Source organism: Coregonus clupeaformis, unplaced genomic scaffold (genome assembly GCF_020615455.1).
Source record: "Coregonus clupeaformis isolate EN_2021a unplaced genomic scaffold, ASM2061545v1 scaf0012, whole genome shotgun sequence".
Taxonomy (NCBI): Eukaryota; Metazoa; Chordata; class Actinopteri; order Salmoniformes; family Salmonidae; genus Coregonus; species Coregonus clupeaformis.
Window position 1 is genome coordinate 1,352,087 of NW_025533467.1, and position 19,462 is coordinate 1,371,548.

At 43.2% G+C, this 19,462-nt stretch overlaps 2 protein-coding genes across 2 annotated transcripts in view; one reads left to right on the plus strand and one right to left on the minus strand.

Annotated features, from left to right (window-relative positions):
- The window catches only part of LOC121545449 (collagen alpha-1(II) chain), a 31,242-nt gene extending 22,532 nt beyond the window's left edge, over positions 1 to 8,710 (plus strand). The window contains exons 43-53 of the mRNA XM_041855985.2: positions 2,653 to 2,760; positions 3,303 to 3,356; positions 3,977 to 4,084; positions 4,171 to 4,224; positions 4,344 to 4,451; positions 4,618 to 4,671; positions 5,294 to 5,401; positions 5,509 to 5,797; positions 6,008 to 6,195; positions 6,489 to 6,725; positions 6,906 to 8,710. Coding sequence (XP_041711919.1) covers positions 2,653 to 2,760; positions 3,303 to 3,356; positions 3,977 to 4,084; positions 4,171 to 4,224; positions 4,344 to 4,451; positions 4,618 to 4,671; positions 5,294 to 5,401; positions 5,509 to 5,797; positions 6,008 to 6,195; positions 6,489 to 6,725; positions 6,906 to 7,052 — 1,455 coding nt within the window. The 3' untranslated portion in view covers positions 7,053 to 8,710. The remainder of the gene's footprint in view (positions 1 to 2,652; positions 2,761 to 3,302; positions 3,357 to 3,976; positions 4,085 to 4,170; positions 4,225 to 4,343; positions 4,452 to 4,617; positions 4,672 to 5,293; positions 5,402 to 5,508; positions 5,798 to 6,007; positions 6,196 to 6,488; positions 6,726 to 6,905) is intronic.
- Positions 8,711 to 9,284: 574 nt separating this feature from the next.
- LOC121545450 (aladin) lies at positions 9,285 to 19,073 on the minus strand. The gene is made up of 17 exons (XM_041855986.2): positions 18,965 to 19,073; positions 18,635 to 18,749; positions 18,203 to 18,330; positions 18,053 to 18,108; positions 17,835 to 17,926; positions 17,694 to 17,740; positions 12,396 to 12,494; positions 11,644 to 11,787; positions 11,411 to 11,531; positions 11,154 to 11,278; positions 10,825 to 10,885; positions 10,648 to 10,738; positions 10,422 to 10,515; positions 10,270 to 10,337; positions 10,091 to 10,169; positions 9,891 to 9,975; positions 9,285 to 9,556 (listed from the first exon to the last, which is right to left on the minus strand). The coding sequence occupies exons 2-17, from the start codon at positions 18,734 to 18,736 to the stop codon at positions 9,401 to 9,403; spliced, it is 1,548 nt and encodes a 515-aa protein (XP_041711920.1). The 5' UTR covers positions 18,737 to 18,749; positions 18,965 to 19,073; the 3' UTR covers positions 9,285 to 9,400.
- Positions 19,074 to 19,462: the final 389 nt, after the last annotated feature.

The following is a 19,462-nucleotide window of genomic DNA, read 5'->3' on the forward strand; positions in this document are numbered from 1 at the left end:
TAACACATATGGAATCATGTAGTAAACAAAAAAGTGTTAAACAAATCAAAGTATATTTTATATTTGAGAATCTTCAAATAGCCACCCTTTGCCTTGATGACAGCTTTGCACACTCTTGGCATTCTCTCAACCAGCTTCACCTGGAATGCATTTCCAACAGTCTTGAAGGAGTTCCCACATATGTTGAGCACTTGTTGGCTGCTTTTCCTTCACTCTGCGGTCCAACTCATCCCAAACCATCTCAATTGGGTTGAGGTCAGGGGTTTGTGGAGGCCAGGTCATCTGATGCAGCAATCCATCACTCTCCTTCTTGGTAAAATAGCCCTTACACAGCCTGGAGGTGTGTTGGGTCATTGTCCTGTTGAAAAACAAATGATAGTCCCACTAAGCCCAAACCAGATGGGATGGCGTATAGCTGTAGAATGCTGTGGTAGCCATGCTGGTTAAGTGTGCCTTGAATTCTAAATAAATCACAGACAGTGTCACCAGCAAAGCACCCCCACACCGTAACACTTCCTCCTCCATGCTTTACGGTGGAAAATACACATGCGGAGATCATCCGTTCACCCACACCGCGTCTCACAAAGGCACGGCTAGTTGGAACCCAAAATCTCAAATTTGGACTCCAGACCAAAGGACAAATTTCCACCGGTCTAATGTCCATTGCTCGTGTTTCTTGGCCCAAGCAGGTCTCTTCTTCTTATTGGTGTCCTTTAGTAGTGGTGTCTTTGCAGCAATTCAACCATGAAGGCCTGATTCACACAGTCCCCTCTGAACGGTTGATGTTGAGATGTGTCTGTTACTTGAACTCTGTGAAGCATTTATTTGGGCTGCAATTTCTGAGGCTGGTAACTCTAATGAACGTATCCTCTGCAGCAGAGTTAACTCTGGGTCTTCCATTCCTGTTGCAGTCCTCATGAGAGCCAGTTTCATCATAGCCACTTGAAGAAACTTTCAAAGTTCTTGAAATTTTCCGAATTGACTGACCTTCATGTCTTAAAGTAATGATGGACTGTCGTTTCTCTTTGCTTATTTGAGCTGTTCTTGCCATAATATGGACTTGGTATTTTACCAAATAGGGCTATCTTCTGTATACCCCTGCTACTTTGTCACAACACCACTGATTAGCTCAAATGCATTAAGAAGGAAAGAAATTCCACAAATTAACTTTTAAGAAGGCACACCTGTTAATTGAAATGCATTCCAGGTGACTACCTCATGAAGCTGGTTGAGAGCATGCCAAGAGTGTGCAAAGCTGTCATCAAGGCAAAGGGTGGCTATTTGAAGAATCTCAAATATAAAATATACACTACCGTTCAAAAGATTGGGGTTAGTTGCAAAGTAAAAGCCATATCTCAGACTGGCCAATAAAAATAAAAGATTAAGATGGGCAGTCTGAGATGTGGCTTTTTCTTTGCAACTCTGCCTAGAAGGTCAGCATCCCGGAGTCGCCTCTTCACTGTTGACGTTGAGACTGGTGTTTTGCGAGTACTATTTAATGAAGCTGCCAGTTGAGGACGTGTGAGGCGCCTGTTTCTCAAACTAGACACTAATGTATTTGTCCTCTTGCTCAGTTGTGCACCGGGGCCTCCCACTCCTCTTTATATTCTGGTTAGAGCCAGTTTGCGCTGTTCTGTGAAGGGAGTAGTACACAGCGTTGTACGAGATCTTCAGTTTCTTGGCAATTTCTCGCATGGAATAGCCTTCATTTCTCAGAACAAGAATAGACTGACGAGTTTCAGAAGAAAGTTATTTGTTTCTGGCCATTTTGAGCCTGTAATCGAACCCACAATTGCTGATGCTCCAGATACTCAACTAGTCTCAAGAAGGCCAGTTTTATTACTTCTTTAATCAGCACAACAGTTTTCAGCTGTGCTAACATAATTGCAAAATTGTTTTTAATGATCAATTAGCCTTTTAAAATGATAAACTTGGATTAGCAAACACAACGTGCCAATTGGAACACAGGACTGATGTTTGCTGATAATGGGCCTCTGTACGCCTATGTAGATATTCCATTAAAAATCAGCTGTTTTCAGCAACAATAGCCATTTACAACATTAACAATGTCTACACTGTATTTCTGATCAATTTGATGTTATTTTAATGGACAAAAAAAAAAATAGTGACCCCAAACTTTTGAACGGTAGTGTATTTTGATTTGTTTAACACTTTTGTGGTTACTACATGATTCCATATGTGTTATTTCATAGTTTTGATGTCTTCACTATTATTCTATAATGTAGAAAATAGTAAAAAATAAAGAAAAACCCTTGAATGAGTAGGTGTGTCCAAACTTTTGACTGGTACTGTACATTCAATATGACAGATCTACATCAAGACTTCTTTCTCCTTAAAACTGTCACAAAGAAGTCAATCACTCAGTGACCCATTGGCTGTAACGGAGATGCATTCAAAACTTTAATTTCCATCATACTACGTCCTACAACAGACTTCTAATGGGGTTTTGCTGCTTTTCTTAGCACATAGGGGCTTTTAGCCAGTTGCTGAAGTCCTACTTTGCATGCAAATTAATAGTTAAGTCCATTAATCCATTGACTAGTCAAATGTTACATCCTTGCGGTTATAGTGATGACGTCTGACACTTACTCGCTGATGTTGAGTCTGATGTCCATGTTCTGTGTGTCCCAGGGAGAGCCCGGTAAGCAGGGAGCTCCTGGTGCTGGTGGTGACCGTGGACCTCCTGGGCCTGTGGGGCCTCCTGGACTGTCTGGACCTGCTGGTGAGCCCGGAAGAGAGGTCAGAACTAAACCACAACAACACAAGCCACAACAACAATATAAACCACAACAACAAATATAGGCCACTGTAGCTGCACGCAGCAATTACCAGAGTAAAGGCCATAGCTGCACTATAGTGCCACCAGCTGGCCAATATAATTACACCTCTAGGTTGAGCTACTGCAACAACCATAGCAACGATAACAGCAATATAAACAACAACAACAATACCCACAACAACATCAATAATCACCAGAACAGCAGCAACTTTCCAAAACAAGAACCCTCCCTCCACACACATATACAATAACCACAAAACAGAAATGTAAACAATGACCACAACAGTAACAATAACAACCAAAACAAACAACAATGACACAACAGAAAACAAAAAAACACAACCACAACTACCATAGTCAATCGCAAACACCAACAGCAACCATCTGTATTTCTACAGCACCATTAACCCATGGATCCCAAACGTGTTGCTTTGGCAGCTACTTCACGACTGGAAGCCAATACATTTCATTTATTGATTAAATCTCTGTCTCTACCTCACAGGGCAATGCTGGATCTGATGGGCCCCCTGGTAGAGATGGATCCACCGGAGTCAAGGTGAGACACTCCAAATCAAATTTTATAAAATGTTATTTGTCACATGCACCGAATATAACAGGTATAGGCTACAACTGTTGTATTCGGTGCATGTGACAAATAAAACACTGTGTAGTAGACCTTAGAGTGAAATCCCAGCAAACATTCCCAGAACATTAGCTAAGTTCTGGGAGGGTTTTATCTAACATTAGGATGATAATCACAAAAACATTCAAATAATATTTTTGATAACAAAATGTTTTTGTTTTCTTATGTTTTAAATGAAATATTCAAACATTCACAAAAATGTTGTGCATAACATCTGTAACAACCACCACAGACCATTCTCCAAACGTTCTCATTAGGTTTCCAGGTAATGTAACAACACAATGTACCAGTAAAGAATAATTAAATGTGTTCTGGGAACGTTCTTGCAATATCAGGCACACAACTGGACAATTTTTGTGTTATGAGAACATTTGCCGCATCCCAACAAATGTTCCAGGAACTTTCACATAACCAATTTTGGTTTGCTGAGATGCTTACTTTCCTGCATTATACACCAATCAGTCCAATTGATGGATAAGATATCAAATGTTCTGAGATGTCCTTATATCCTATGATCTTCTCTCCACCTGTAGGGTGAGCGTGGTAACACTGGTCCTGCAGGTGCACCTGGTGCCCCTGGCGCTCCCGGTGCCCCCGGCCCTGTTGGCCCCCTTGGCAAGCAGGGAGACAGAGGAGAGGGAGTGAGTACCCCTACAAAACTATACACAATATGAATTAGAGAAATGTTGGTGTTTTGTAATTGATAGTACCTCACTCTTGTTTTTAGGGTGCCCAAGGACCTGCCGGACCTGCTGGACCAGCTGGTGCTAGAGGAATGGCTGTGAGTGTCAACGTTCCTCATTGTGAAACGCATATACCATTCTCTAATAAACTATACCTACTGTAACTGTACCCGCTTTGGCACCCTGAGTTGTGACACTCTCTGCCTCTCTACATCAGGGACCCCAAGGACCACGTGGAGACAAGGGAGAGGCTGGCGAGACAGGAGAGAGGGGACAGAAGGGACACCGTGGCTTCACCGGTCTGCAGGGTCTTCCCGGACCTCCAGTAAGTCACCCAAATCCTCTGGCCACTCTGCACCAGTTATTATACCTCTCTATCCGCATAGAACTATATTGCCTGACTTTCAATGTAATTTGCCAGTCATTCAATACACTCCATGTGGAATAAATTATGTTCCCTGACTTCCTGACGTCATTGTCTTAACTAACAGGGCTCCGCTGGAGACCAGGGAGCTGCTGGACCTGCCGGACCTAGTGGCGCTAAGGTGAGTCCAGACGAAAGAGAAGAGGTGGTGGAGAGAAGGACAGAACACTTCTCTAATCCCTCCATATCTGATAAGACAAATAGAGACTACTCCTATACAGTAGTTATCCCATGCTATGATAATGAGGGGCACAGGCTAGTCATAATCCACCAACACCAATTATAATCTAGTTATAATCCTCCAACACCATAAGGTAGAGGATGGAAATAGCCACTGTGTTTTTAATTAGCCTTTTCTATGATAACAGGGAAGGCTAATGCTTTTGTGATTACCACATGTTATGGTAGAGTGGAAGACAGACAGGAGAGGCTACTACTTTAAAAATAATCCATAAAGATTAATTATATGATAAAGAGGAGGAAAGGGCTGGCCACTACAACGTGAATCATTTTGACCCAAAGTGAGATAAATGCTACATTTGTGATGTCCGATAAGCAGGTTGTTCTTGAATTAAAGAGTGTACTCTCACTCATAATCAACAACAATTGAACAAAAACGTTATATCAGGTAAAAGTTTAAAACAATGTGAAACTAAACACTAAAGGGAGACTTCCATGCATTCATGCTATGCTAGCATCCATGTGAATGAGCCATGACTGACCCACCCTATCTATCTCCTCAGGGACCCCCTGGCCCAGTTGGTCCCGCTGGTAAGGATGGATCTAACGGTCAGCCTGGACCCCTCGGACCCCCTGGACCTCGTGGTCGTTCTGGAGAAACTGGCCCTGCTGTGAGTAACGCTTGGCAACCTTAGACTTACCTGAATATACTATATATACTGTACATGTAGCAGCAAAGTCTTCATATTTTAAACATGTAATCTCCATCCTCCTTCAGGGTCCACCTGGTAACCCCGGACCACCTGGTCCTCCTGGTCCTCCCGGCCCTGGCATCGACATGTCTGCCTTTGCTGGCCTGTCTCAGCCTGAGAAGTCTCCGGATCCCCTGAGGTACATGAGGGCTGATGAGGCGTCCAGCTCCCTGAGGCAGCACGACGTGGAGGTGGACTCCACACTCAAGTCCCTCAACAACCAGATCGAGAACCTGCGCAGCCCCGATGGTAGCCAGAAGAACCCTGCCCGCACCTGCAGAGACCTCAAACTGTGCCACCCCGAGTGGAAGAGCGGTGAGTGGGGGAACGGGCAGAGGAGAGGGAAAAGATAGTGAATGGAAAGAGAAAAGAGAGAAATGGAATTATGGAATTTTGTTTTTCATTCATTGAGGAAGATTCCCCCAAAATATACAGTGTAGAAAGGTAAGAACACGTGTATAACATGATCAGTCCAAACAGTGCTAGGGTTTGAACCATTTGTCCTCTGATCCTCTCGTTCTCCAGGCGACTACTGGGTGGATCCTAACATTGGCAGCACAGCTGACGCCATCAAGGTCTTCTGCAACATGGAGACTGGCGAGACCTGTGTGTACCCCAGCATAGCCAACGTGCCACAAAAGAACTGGTGGACAAGCAAGAGCAAGGACCGCAAACACGTCTGGTTCGGAGAGACCATGAATGGAGGATTCCACGTGAGCCTCTTCTTTATATGAATAATAATTTCACTGGCACCTTTGAGTGAAACATAGCTACTCCTTTAGTAGGATAACTTCATTTCAAGGGTTACCCTGATCATCAGTCAAACCCTTCCTCAGTGTTTCCTTTTATGAATTACAGACTGAACTTATATTTCAGCCTTGCAGATAATTGATAGACATCACATAAAGTCCTACCATCCATAAAACTATGTATGACCTCCATTTTTGTGACTGCCCTCTTCCTTACCACGTCACATTTAACCCTCCCTCTCTGGCTCCCTCTATAGTTCAGCTACGCTGAGGACAGTACCAATGCTGCCAGTATCCAGCTGACATTCCTGAGGCTGCTGTCCACGGAAGCGTCTCAGAATCTCACCTACCACTGCAAGAACAGCGTGGCCTACATGGATGCATCCACCGGCAACCTGAAGAAGGGTCTGCTGCTCCAGGGCTCCAACGAAGTTGAGATCAGAGCCGAGGGCAACAGTCGCTTCACCTACAGCGTTGTGGAGGATGGCTGCAAGGTGAGAGGGATATGCACTGTAAAGTAAGGTCAGGGAAAATATGGACATAGTAAAGTAGGACCATGGGGGAAGGCACAGTGAAGTCACGGTCTAAAAAAACAGCATTTTTCTGTTATTGTAGTCTATGGGAATATATAGTGGTTTAATGTGCTTCAACACGTCTCTGTTGTCGTCCCACAGAAACACACAGGCCAGTGGGGCAAGACTGTCTTCGAGTACAAAACACAGAAGACCTCCCGTCTGCCCATCGTGGACATTGCTCCCATGGACATTGGAGGTGCGGACCAGGAGTTCGGTGTGGACGTGGGTGCAGTCTGCTTCTTGTAAAGTGAAATCAACACAACGGCAAAAAAACTAAAACATGAAAGAAATAACTCAACTATGAAACAATACACACACTCCACAAAAAAGAAGACAGTAACTTTTAAAAAAAGAACATTGATACTTTTTCTCTGACAAAGTGCTCTCCAAGTTGTACTCCGTGGATGTTAGCACTGAAGGGCACCGGCGTTCCAGCATTCCCTGTCAACCCACTTCCTGAGATCCAGTCATGTTTCCCATGGCCCACAGTTGACGGGAATGAGTTTGCGCCAGGAGGAAGAGGTACCAAGCCAAGGGAAGAGTGATGAAGAAACAGAAACATGACTCGATGTCACTTATTTATTACATGGGCAGAGGGGAGGTACAGTAGGACTGGGGGGCTTCACCATAAGAGCAACACAAGCCCCTCCCACTACAGAATACCTAAAACATCCCACTCCACCTCCCTCCCTCGTCCGCTCCCCGACCTAGCTACAAATACGCCATTTTGAATCAATGTAGACCAACAAATATTTTCAGTAATTATAAACAAGTCCAGGTGCTCCAAATGTTCTTTACCATCAAGACAAGGAGCAAAACTTTTACTGTGTATTATAAATCATTGGTTCTATTGTTGTAAAAGTCTGTGTTTATAAAAAACCAGATGGTTTTATATATATTTCCACATTGTGTGTACATGTGTCTAGCTATATGCACACCAACACTTTTTGGAAAGTGAGGTTTCATTTGGGATGTATTTTTCCATTGTCTTTTACCCCTTGACTGCCCATTAGAGGAAAATATCTTACTCAGTTCACAAACAACCTACATTTTCTAATAAAATTGGGGAAAGTTGTAGTCATCCTGATTGTTTAAAGCTACCTCACGCTGAAAAACAAAGTGAAAACGTTGACCTTAAATCTTGAGCTGACCAAAATTTGCTTTCGGGTGGAACTGGGGCTGAACAGCCATCTTTGCTTTGGGTTGCTCCGTCTTCAGAAGGTGCTATGAGTTCTAGAATTCAGTCACTGCCATTACCCCCCCCCAATTCCCACTAGCCTCACACCACACACACACAACCCACCCTGGAGGACAGGTGCAGCCGGCAAGGCAGAACTAAGGGGCTTCTGGGTAGCATCATATAGGATCCATGCCCCACAAATAGAATCATGGGACTCCAAGGAGAGCCGCCCAAAACAACCAGGGTGGGTTGTCTCTGTGTGTGTGAGAGTGTGTATATTTTTTTGTTACTATTAATTTTATTATGATCATGATAATTTGTTTTGTTTTTGTTTATTTTGTTACACTTTTAATTGATGTAAATTGGAAATAAAAAGGAAAAACCAAGTAACAATTAAGTTGATTTTTAATTGAGTTTATTTTAAATAAGTACAGAAATGGCATGGGGGTTGAATAGCTTTTTTTGGTAACTGAACCCAAGGTCTGTGTATTTTGTTTTTGTTATAGTTGTTGAGAGGTCAGTTACCCTTTTTGAATGTTTGTGAGTGCATTGGATGTGTGTGTAAGTATGCATGTGTGAGTGTGTTTTCCTATGAGAGAATGTCATAACACAGGAATGAAAGTACTGTATTCATTCACCGGTTTCAGGGTGGGGTTGGGCATGGTTGGCTTCTTTTTGTTTGAACTAATAGGCATAAATAAAGTAAAGAAAATGATGAGCTGAATGGAATTGTGAAGTATTTTGTACATTAACAGGAATGATGCTTCAAGACATGGTCACGTAGGTGTTTGTCAGCATTTGGTGACCCGCTTGTCTGTTTCCCTTATCCTCTACACTTCCGTTCTCCTCTCTGTCCCTCTCCATATCTTTCTGCTGAGCAATAAAAATTAGACTGAAAAGACTAAACAGTGATATATTCTTCTTTAAAGGGAAATTATTTTTGTTATTACAAACCTACATTGACATTATCACAAAATTACAAATGTCACATTTTAGTTTACCTAAATCTTTTAGATTATTCTTGACCGAAAGTGAAGGGCAAATCTGGAAGGTAAAAGACGAAACGATCCTATTAATGCCAGATTGTTTTAAGATAAGTATAGATTAAGGGAAGATACAGTATACTCCCTTACCTTAGAACATGGAGATTCTTTAAGAAACGTCATTAAAGACACAATGAAGCCTCCCGATCACCTCATTCACCTATTTTGCAAGAAGGAAAGCCGGCGATGGCTTGACCTCATCCCACCAGCCCCTTTGCCATGTCTTGGACTAGGCATAAAAAAATACAATAATCGTCCATTTGCGTAACACTTTGTACACGTTTATTTACCAAGTGTTAAAAAAATTATAAATTCCACTTACAAACGTGATTTGAAATATGGTTTCTGTATTAGTTTGTGTGTGTGTGTGGTCAGGAGATGAGTTCGGTGTAGAGTGTCTGGTTGGCGTAGTCGGCTGGCCTGCCCTGGGACAGGGGGAGATGGGGGCTGCCTCCCAGGCCGGGCTGGGGATTCCCAGCACTCATAAAGTAGAAAGGCACGTGGGTAATCTTCCCATTAGACCAACACTGTGGAGAGACAACATCACTACAGTCACTGGGATGAGTTTAGCACCACCTAGCTAGACCTGGTGCTCTATTCACTACAGCACATCAACAGCCATGTAAAATGGAATGATCAGTGTGTAGACCATCTAGAATTTCTAGTTGAAGTCTCATTGCCCATCTTTCCCATTCAAATGACATTAATGCATAAATTACTTTGAGTAAAACAAAAAACAAATAAACTTTAAATTGAGAGTAAACTATAGCTTTAAGATCAGTTTAAGCAGCACTGTGGGGCAACATCTAAATGCCTGGTGGTCCCCTAAATGTAAAGAGTAGAGTTTATAGAGAGACTGACCACAGTGAGCTGGGCTCCATGCTGGTAGTTGGGGTTGAATCGCATCAGTCTGGGTTCTGTCCCGGCCTCCCCCTGGACAAAACCACTGACACACATAGACAGACAGTTATTACCACTGACATACAGAGATACACAACACTGATCACCACCGAGATACACTGAGACACCCTCCTGGCAATGTAATATACTAGAGCACATACCATGGCAGAAGCTTAAAAGCGGGGTTGATTTGAGTCTTGAACACTGCGATCATGGCAGGGCGGCCTGCTTCAGCATCTCCTGATGGAACAGGTAAGAGGGAGGAAGTGAGTGAAGGAGAGAAGATGACAAAACACACTTTCCAACTTGGAGAAAGAGGAGAGGAGGGAAAGAGCCTGACCTTTGAGAAGCACAGCTAGTCTTTCTCCTGTCGGGTCCCATGCTAGCGACTGGATCTCTCCTCCGACCCTGACACACACACAATAAGCCAATCTGTAAGGTTAATCAACAACTAGTTTAGTGAATGACTAGTTAACTCAGGCCTTTCCTTACGCCATATCTCCGTCTGGTGTATTTAAGGTGGTCTCAGACAGGTCAGCCACCACTGTTGCTGCCTTCGGCCCCCCTGACATCCCTAAGGGCATCCCTAGTGGAGAAAGAGGAAAACTTACACATCAAAACAAACAATGCAAGCACACAGCACACAGTGTAAGACAACTAAGAGGTTGGACTGCATCATATTGTACATGGAATTGTGTGTGTGTGTTTGTGTGTGTACCTGGGGTGTCAGTGAAAGTCAGGGCATAGATGACAGTCTCTCCTTGCACACTGAAGAGCAGTTGACTCCCATCAGGACTCCAACTGCCAGACTAGACAGTTACAGAGAGACAGTTAGCCAAACACACAAACACACAGACACAGACACAGACACAGACACACAGACCAGGTGTCTCACCTGACAGCGTCCCTTCAGACAAGGCCACCGCTCGCAAGTCCACATCCTGGTTTCCCAAACCCTGCAGCAACACACACATAAGACATATATAATACACATGTGGTCCTCTGTAGCTCAGCTGGTAGAGCACGGCGCTTGTAACGCCAAGGTAGTGGGTTCGATCACCGGGACCACCCATACACAAAAATGTATGCACGCATGACTGTAAGTCGCTTTGGATAAAAGCGTCTGCTAAATGGCATATTATTATTATTATTATTATTATTATTATTGCAGTAATACAGAAACATCAACACTACATTAAACTCTCCTGCACTACCGTCTCTGACCTGAAGAGGGAGGAGGGTGTAGCTGCCAGCACGCGACTGCCATCGGGGGACCAGGACAGGTACGTGACTCCTCCCCCTCCCACACGGTGGAGAGGCACACAGCTCTCAACAGCTACATCCCACACCTGACAGAGATAGACAGAAACAGAGACAAAGAGAGAGAGAGCACGAGAGTCACAAGGATGTTCCAACATCACAGTAAAACACTTTCACAGCTGAGTAGCAGTAGAGTAGAGGCTGAGGCTGCTGGTTCCTACCAGCATGGCAGTGTCCCTGGGAGAGGCCGACACCAGGAGTGATCCATTAGGTGACCATGCGATGGAAGTGACGGGGGAGTGGCCTGGGTGGGACAGGACCTGGGCACAGCCAGAAGAGGGCCTGTGGGAGGGAAGGAGAGATAGAAAGAGATTGAATGAGAAATAGGAAGGGCGGAGAAAGAAAGCTCAAGAGTATAATAATGACTAATGTACTGTACATAAAGCGTGTGTACCTGGTAGAGAGCGAGGTGGGGTCCACGTGCCAGATCAGCAGGCAGTTGTGACAGGCGACGGCCAGGGCAGACGCACACAGAGGCTTCCACTGCAGGGCTGCCACACTCCGCTGCAGACGGTGCTTTAGGGTAGGAGTAGTAGCACTGAGGGAGAGAGAGAGACAGAAGAAGTTTAACACCGCACTAGGTTGGTCTGACTGAATATGATTTTGAGGACATGGAAAGGACAGGAAACCGGCCCATAGGGAGATTCTCAATTGGTTTTGCTTGGCTCCTCGCGTCCTCTCCTCGCCTTTTGAAAAAGGTCAAAAATAAATTGAGGATAAGCGGCAAGGAGAGGAAACAATTGCGCTTATATGGAATACCAAAATAAATGTGTTAAGTAGTAAAAATGTAGTTGTGCTAGATATTTTATAGATAAAAGGATAAGTAGCATTTTGATTTTAAATATGTGCATTATTTTCTTCTCCAAGAACACAACAGCTGTTTCAAAGGGGCCGTGACTGGTTTCAAAACTTGTCCGCGATAGCCGCCCGTAGGATACTCTTGTGAATCCTCTGCCGAAGGATGTAATCGAGGAGGTGAGCATACTCCTCCGTTCGCCTACTAACGAAATGACACTCCTCGAACACTTATCAATTTTTGGGTCACAGAACCTTTTGCCCAATTGAGAATCTCCCATAGAGTTTAATAGTCAATGATACAGCACAATGGCAACAGACTGACAGCGGGGCCATGAGTCTGCTACTTACCTCTTGGGGTTGTAGATCTTGATGGAGTCGTCTAGCAGGGCCACAGCACACTTCTGTGTGTGTGGGTGCCAGGCAAAGCTCCGCACTGCACAGTCCGACCTGAAACACAGGGAGCATGAACAGGGTCTGGTTGCACCAGTTGGGCGTAAAAAACGTTGGTCTTTAATAGGGCTGTTGCGGTGACGGTATTACTGCCACACCAGCAGTCAAATTCCACGTGACCGTTGAGTAACAGTAATCTCCTCCTATGCACTCTGGACATGCGTTGGTTGTACCCAACTCTCTAATGACCGTCAGGTCACTAATGGCCTGGTCCTGAGGGCTCTATTGTCCCTCTAACAACTCTTACAACAATGCAAACGCAATCGAAAATCACATAAAAGACTTATCATCAAAATAGTATCATGCTTTTAAAACTTACTTCACTGTGATCGATCAATTTGAAGAAAGAAGTTCAACAGCAGGTTGAAACTGAATGGAAAACATGGTCATTGTGGATGTTGTTTCAAAGTCAAAAACGGAAATGGACAGCGCTTTCTAAGGTGATGATTAATTAAAAACCACCCATATGCAGAGCTTATGCATACATATAGGCCTATATATGAGCCCAAGCCAAAAAAATAAGAAATTAAAATAAAGATTGTGCCGTTATACACTGAGTGTACAAAACATTAGGAACACCTGCTCTTTCCATGACATGGACTGACCAGGTGAATCCAGGTGAAAGCTATGATCCCTTATTTATGTCACCTGTTAAATCCACTTAAATCAGCGTAGATGAAGGGGAGGAGACCAGTTAAAGAAGGATTTTTAAGCCTCGAGACAATTGAGACATGGATTGTGTGTGTGCGCCATTCGGAGGGTGAATGGGCAAGACAAAATATGAAAGTGCCTTTGAACGGGGTATGGTTCCAGGTGCCAGGCACACCGGTTTGAGTGTGTCAAGAACTGCACGCTGCTGGGTTTTTCACGGTCAACAGTTTCCTGTGTGTATCAAGAATGGTCCACCACCCAAAGGACATCCAGCCAACTTGACACAACTGTGAGAAGCATTGGAGTCAACATGGGCCAGCATCCCTGTGGAACGCGTTCGACAAAAGGGGGTGCAACTCAATATTAGGAAGGTGTTCCTAATGTTTTGTACACTAAGTGTACAATACATAGCCTAATAGCCTACTGCATTGGCCTACTACACATAGCAGAAAAACATATAAAATAAAATGTGTATTTGGAACATAATTGGTCTAGCTTATACTCCAAAAATGTAACAAATTCTAGTAATCACCTTTGAGTGTGGACTGTATTATTATGCATACTGGCTGGACTGGTTAACTTATGCGACACTCCAAACTTTCTATCCATGAGTCTGAGAGAGAATGTATAGGCCTAGGCGATGCTATTGGTTCATTGATTGTGCAGGGCGGCACAAAGGGTTTGCCTACAACTACCGTGAATTTGTATTTGATGCATCAAAACAGACCTGATCTACCTGCGAGAAATTGTAATGGATGGCAACTTTAAGCCAAGTATGATTGGTGATAGATTTAAATTATGGGCTGAAAATGGACTGACCAAGTATTATCAGATGTTTACAGACAAGGGGCTAGATACATTTTAGAATCTATCAATAATGTACAACCTCCAGAACTCTCAGTTTTACAATTATTTACAAGCAAGAAGCTACCTTACTAAAGCAGTGGGACCTAATAAAACACTTAGTGATATACATCTCTTAATTACACTGAACAAAAATATAAACACAACATGTAAAGTGTTGGTCCCATATTTCATGAGCTGAAATAAAAAAGATCCCAGAAATGTTCCATATGCACAAAAAGCATATTTCTCCCAGATTTTGTGAACAAATTTGTTTACATCTCTGTTAGTGAGCATTTCTCCTTTGCCAAGATAATCCATCCACCTGACAGGTGTGGCATACCAAGAAGCTGATTAAACAGCATGATAATTACACAGGTGCACCTTGTGCTGGGGACAATAAAAGGCCACTCTAAAATGTGAAGTTTTGTCACACAACACAATGCCACAGATGTCTCAAGTTGAGGGAGCGTGCAATTGGCATGCTGACTGCAGGAATGTCCATCAGAGCCGTTACCAGAGAATTTAATGTTAATTTCTCTACCATAAGCCGCCTCCAACGTCGTTTTAGAGAATTTGGCAGTATGTCCAACCAGCCTCACAACGTGTATAGCATCGTGTGGGTGAGCAGTTTGCTGATGTCAACGTTAGTGCCCCATGGTGGCGGTGGGATTATGGTATGGGCAGGCATAAGATACGGACAACGAACACAATTACATTTTATCGATGGCAATTTGAATGCATAGAGATACCGTGACGAGATCTTGAGGCCTACTGTCGTGCCATTCATCCGCAGCCATCAACTCATGTTTCAGCATGATAATGCACAGCCCTATGTCGCAAGGACCTGTACACAATTCCTGGAAGCTGAAAATGTCCCAGTTCTTCCATGGCCTGCATGCTCACCAGACATGTCACCCATTGAGCATGTTTGGGAGGCTCTGGATCGATGTGTACGACAGTTTGTTCCAGTTCCCGACAATATCCAGCAACTTCGCACAGTCATTGAAGAGGAGTGGGATAACGTTCCACAATCAACAGTCTGATCAACTCTATGCGAAAGAGATGTGTCGCGCTACATGAGGCAAATGGTGGTCACACCAGATACTGACTGGTTTTCTGATCCGCGCCCCTACTTTTCTTTTAAAGGTACAGTATTTGTAACCAACAGATGCATATCTGTATTCCCAGTCACGTGGAAAAACATAGATTAGGGCCTAATTTATTTATTTAAATTGACTGATTTCCTTATATGAACTTTAACTCAGTAAAATCATAGAAAATGTTGCATGTTGTGTTTATATTTTTCATCAGTACAGTAATAACCCAAGAGGACTGGGAGGACATATCTAGAAACACATCCAAGACAACCACCTCTCTACTCTGGAGGGAATACTCTTGAAAATTCAGTCAAGATTTTTTATAACTCCTATAACACAATCAAAATACAACCGTGACATCACACCAACTTACTGGCGTAACTGTGGGGAGAGCAGAGCTAACCACACTCACATATTTTATTCCTGCCCAGTCCTCAATCATTTCTGGATCGAAGTATACAAAGTATTGGATGATATGTTCAAATGTTTACTTTCTCTAAATCCAGAACACATACTCCTGGGGAGGACAACTCATGCACTGGTCCTCGACTCTGATAAGCCAGTATGAAAAAATTTAAAAATAATAATGTATGCACTCACTAACTGTAAGTCGCTCTGGATAAGAGCGTCTGCTAAATGACTAAAATGTAAATAAGTACCTCTTCAGAATTCTGAGAATAACAGCAGTTAAACAGTTAACTAGAAACTGGCTGAAACCGCTGGCACCCCAAATAAGCAATTGGAAAGAAACCGTTAACGAAATATGTAGTATGGAAATGACAAATCATAGAATAAGAAACAAAATTACTATTTGATATAAAGATAGGGAAAAAATTAAAATAGATGCTAAACGTGTTTATGTTAATTTAACGGTTAATTACCATGAGACCAGCAGTCATTTGCTTGACAATAACAGGCTGACAAAATGTCATGACCGCCACAGCCCTAGTCTTAAATGCTAGGTCGGGTGTAGCTATGTTCCGACTTAGGGATCAGAATTTACACCTTTTTCACCAACCAAAAATAAGACTAGTTGTAGCTATGTCCGGTGTAAACAATGCGCATTCCTGAGATTTGATACTTCATAATGATGGTTGCTAGGCAGCGCCCGTTACCAGGCTGTTACCATCCTCGTGGCAGTTCTAAACTTTGTGAGGCATGTCACTTCGCAAAGCCCACCACTATGCGTTCTTAACCACAACTGGTTGGATCAATAAATATTTACTGTGGGAATGAATACCAATAAATATTTACTGTGGGAATGAATACCAATAAATGTTTACTGTGGGAATGAATACCAATAAATGACAAAAATATTGGAATAAAGTAGGCTAATGTCACTGAAGGAATGTTTTAATTTGTTGCTTACTCAAACTCCCAAAGTTAACAGTTTTAAATCATTTAAAACAATAGCCAAGTGTGGTCAACTATAATTTCAGCACCGTTTTGATAGGGACAGCACCATCGTGCTGTTTTGAGACAAGCGTGGGGACTTGTCTTGATAAATCAATCAATGTCAGATTTTTGTTTTAACTGAATCGTCAGTGATCTTCTGGTCGGAAAATTGGAGCTCTAGAAAGATACCCAAGTTTGCGACTTGGAATTCCGAGTTGAATGACTGTTCAAAACCATTTTTCCCAGTCGTATCTCTTGCTTTTTTTTTTTTTAAGTTCCTAGTTGTCTTGAACACACTGAAGTCGGAAATTTCAGAGTTCCCAGTTGTTTTGAACACAGCATTAGTCTCAGCGGAGGGAGGGAGAGAGCAGCAGAGGGTCCGCCTCTCATGGTCCCTGCTCTCTCCTTTCTTTCCTCCGGTGAGACTGACCAGAGAGAGGGGACATCGTCTTCCACCTGATGGCGAAACTCGAGTTGTACCTCTGCCTCATGCACAACAAATTCATGTTGTTCCTATGACCAGAGAATGTGAAATATTCCTCATTATTAAAATAGACAACGAGCTGCTAATAATAATGAAAACACAGGGCTATCGATACACTTGGCTACTCATTCATCATTCATTGCAGTGCCAGTGGAAGCAGGGAGAAGTAAGTTTTATGTTTTGTAATAGTGTTGAATAAAAACAGTGTTGACAGTGCTGAATAAAATCTTAGACATAAACTCACTCATAAAAACAGCTGCTCTTTGCTGTATTCTTTGACAGTCTCTCTTTCTCTGGTCAAGGTTTTAAATGTTATGTATCTCAGGAAGGCTAGTATCAAATTTTGCTGTGGCCAGGGTTGTGGAAACTGTAGGCACGGTGATTTGAGCTATCCGATTGGCCAGCGCAGCAGGCACACTCGATTTAGCCAGAGATCTCCTGGTCCGCCGGGTAGGCAGAGTTTGTATTTTCAGACAAATGAAATGGTTGAAAATGGGAACCCTTTGACTACCCGCTGCACAGGGCTTCTGAATCAAGTGTACCCACCGCAAACAGCGGCGCACTAATACAAATAAAAAAAGGAGCGCAAGTTCGTGATCGACCAGTGGGTGACCACTGCCCTAAAGTTAAGAAATAACTAATATTTGACAAGGCCATACAGGACATAAGAGAGGGTATATTTAAGGATCTAATTCGGAACTGAAACTAAAGAGGTGGTCTTACCAGCCGAGCACCTGGGAGAACTCGGCGGTCATGTCCTCGCTGCTTAACTGAAGACAAAGGGCAGACAATGACAGTCAGTTAGAGAAGCCTGCAGATTTCTATGTTAGCCATGTGAACTGACTGTGAGACTAGGCCACTTACTGTGAGATGAGGAAACAGAGAGCCGTGGAAGGAGGAGACCCACCGTAGCAAAGCCAGGGCACAGCTAGAGCTAACCCCTAGCCACTTGGGCACTGTGAACACACACACATTAAAGAGTTACACAAACTATTGCATTATTGAACACTTTCTTATCAGAAGCGCAGTCTGCATGTAATACTTTCATGACCGTGAAATAATTAAGATAACATGGCACTCACCCTCTGCACTGGAGTTAGCTATTTCATTTAGGAGTCCAGAGAGGCCTGCATCACGCCTAGCATACAGACACAGAGGTGGGGATTAGTGAACAGGGCTTTAGAATTGACTGTGTGTGTCTCTGTCTGTCTATGTCTGTGTGTCACACACACCAAGCCCCTGCACTCCTTGTGTACAGTGTCTCACAGTGGTCCCGAAAGGCTGCCTTGCTGCTGCTCTCTTGGCGGCTGTGAGGCTTCAGTGACTCTCGCGGGAAGTACAGATTCAGAGCATGTGAATCCTACAGCAAAAGGAAATAGATTAGACACATATCTCTCTCTCTCTCTCTCACACACACACACACACACACACACACACACACACACACACACACACACACACACACACACACACACACACACACACACACATACACACATATACACACATATACACACATATACACACATATACACACATATACACACATATACACACACGTTCCTAATATCAGGTGATAAGAGTAAACATCTAAATATTAGTGACAGTTTTTGGTAACTAGTCCTAGGATTGGCATTGATATGATAGCCTGCCTGCCCACCCACCCCAAACCAGACTGATGCTGGATCTGTGTTGGACTCGTCGTATTGAGAAGTCTCTCCATAGTCGGGCAGCGGAGGCGGGAACAGAGCCAAGGAACACATCATAACCACATTCCTCCTGAAATATACATCACATTTAGTAGCTCAACATTCAACTATCACATGCAGATGCTAGCTAAATTAGCTAACTAGTCACAAACGTTAGCTAACTAGCTATCGTTAGCTATCTAGCAAGCTTAGCTAGCTAGATTGGATTGACACTTTAGCCTTGCTAGCTAGACTGATAATTACAAAATACAACTACTCAGTCAGTTATCCATGTAATGGTGTTACCTTTCTTTTCCTGTAAAATGTAGCTAGGTTTACAGCAGCTTCAAACCGGTCAGTCAGTAAATCCCGCTGTCCTAGATTCATAAACTACGGAGGCTGTAGAAGGCATACAATACGGAGAATTTCCACAACGCGGACATACTTAGCCCAGAGGTGCTTACGCTGCTGTCATCTATCGGATAAATAGCAGCATTACAGCCTTCTGTTCACAGTTCACATTGGTGCTGTTTGTTACAAGACATGGATGAACCCAGCAAACTGTAAAAACGCGCTGGTTGTTTGCAATTCAAATGTCGTTTTGATGAGTGCATTCATGGTGTGTAGACCTTGGTGGATAAATTATAAGCTATACTGCATTTGAACCATTAATTGTGTCTGTAACTTAGAGATTTCCAAAGACAGAACTAAGTAGTCAGTGGAACAGACATGACACGAAGACATTAAACTTTGCTGAAAAGATGGAAACAACTGTATCATTTTGTGGGGGCGATATTCACGCCC

Coding starts and splice junctions, on each gene's coding strand:
- LOC121545450 (XM_041855986.2), bottom strand. CDS start 18,736: ATGATGTGTTCCTTGGCTCTGTTCCCGCCTCCGCTGCCCGACTATGGA. Junction 11,279..11,410: donor CCAGGGACACTGCCATGCTG/GTAGGAACCAGC, acceptor TATCTCTGTCAG/GTGTGGGATGTAGCTGTTGA. Junction 10,170..10,269: donor ACTAGCTGTGCTTCTCAAAG/GTCAGGCTCTTT, acceptor CTGTTCCATCAG/GAGATGCTGAAGCAGGCCGC.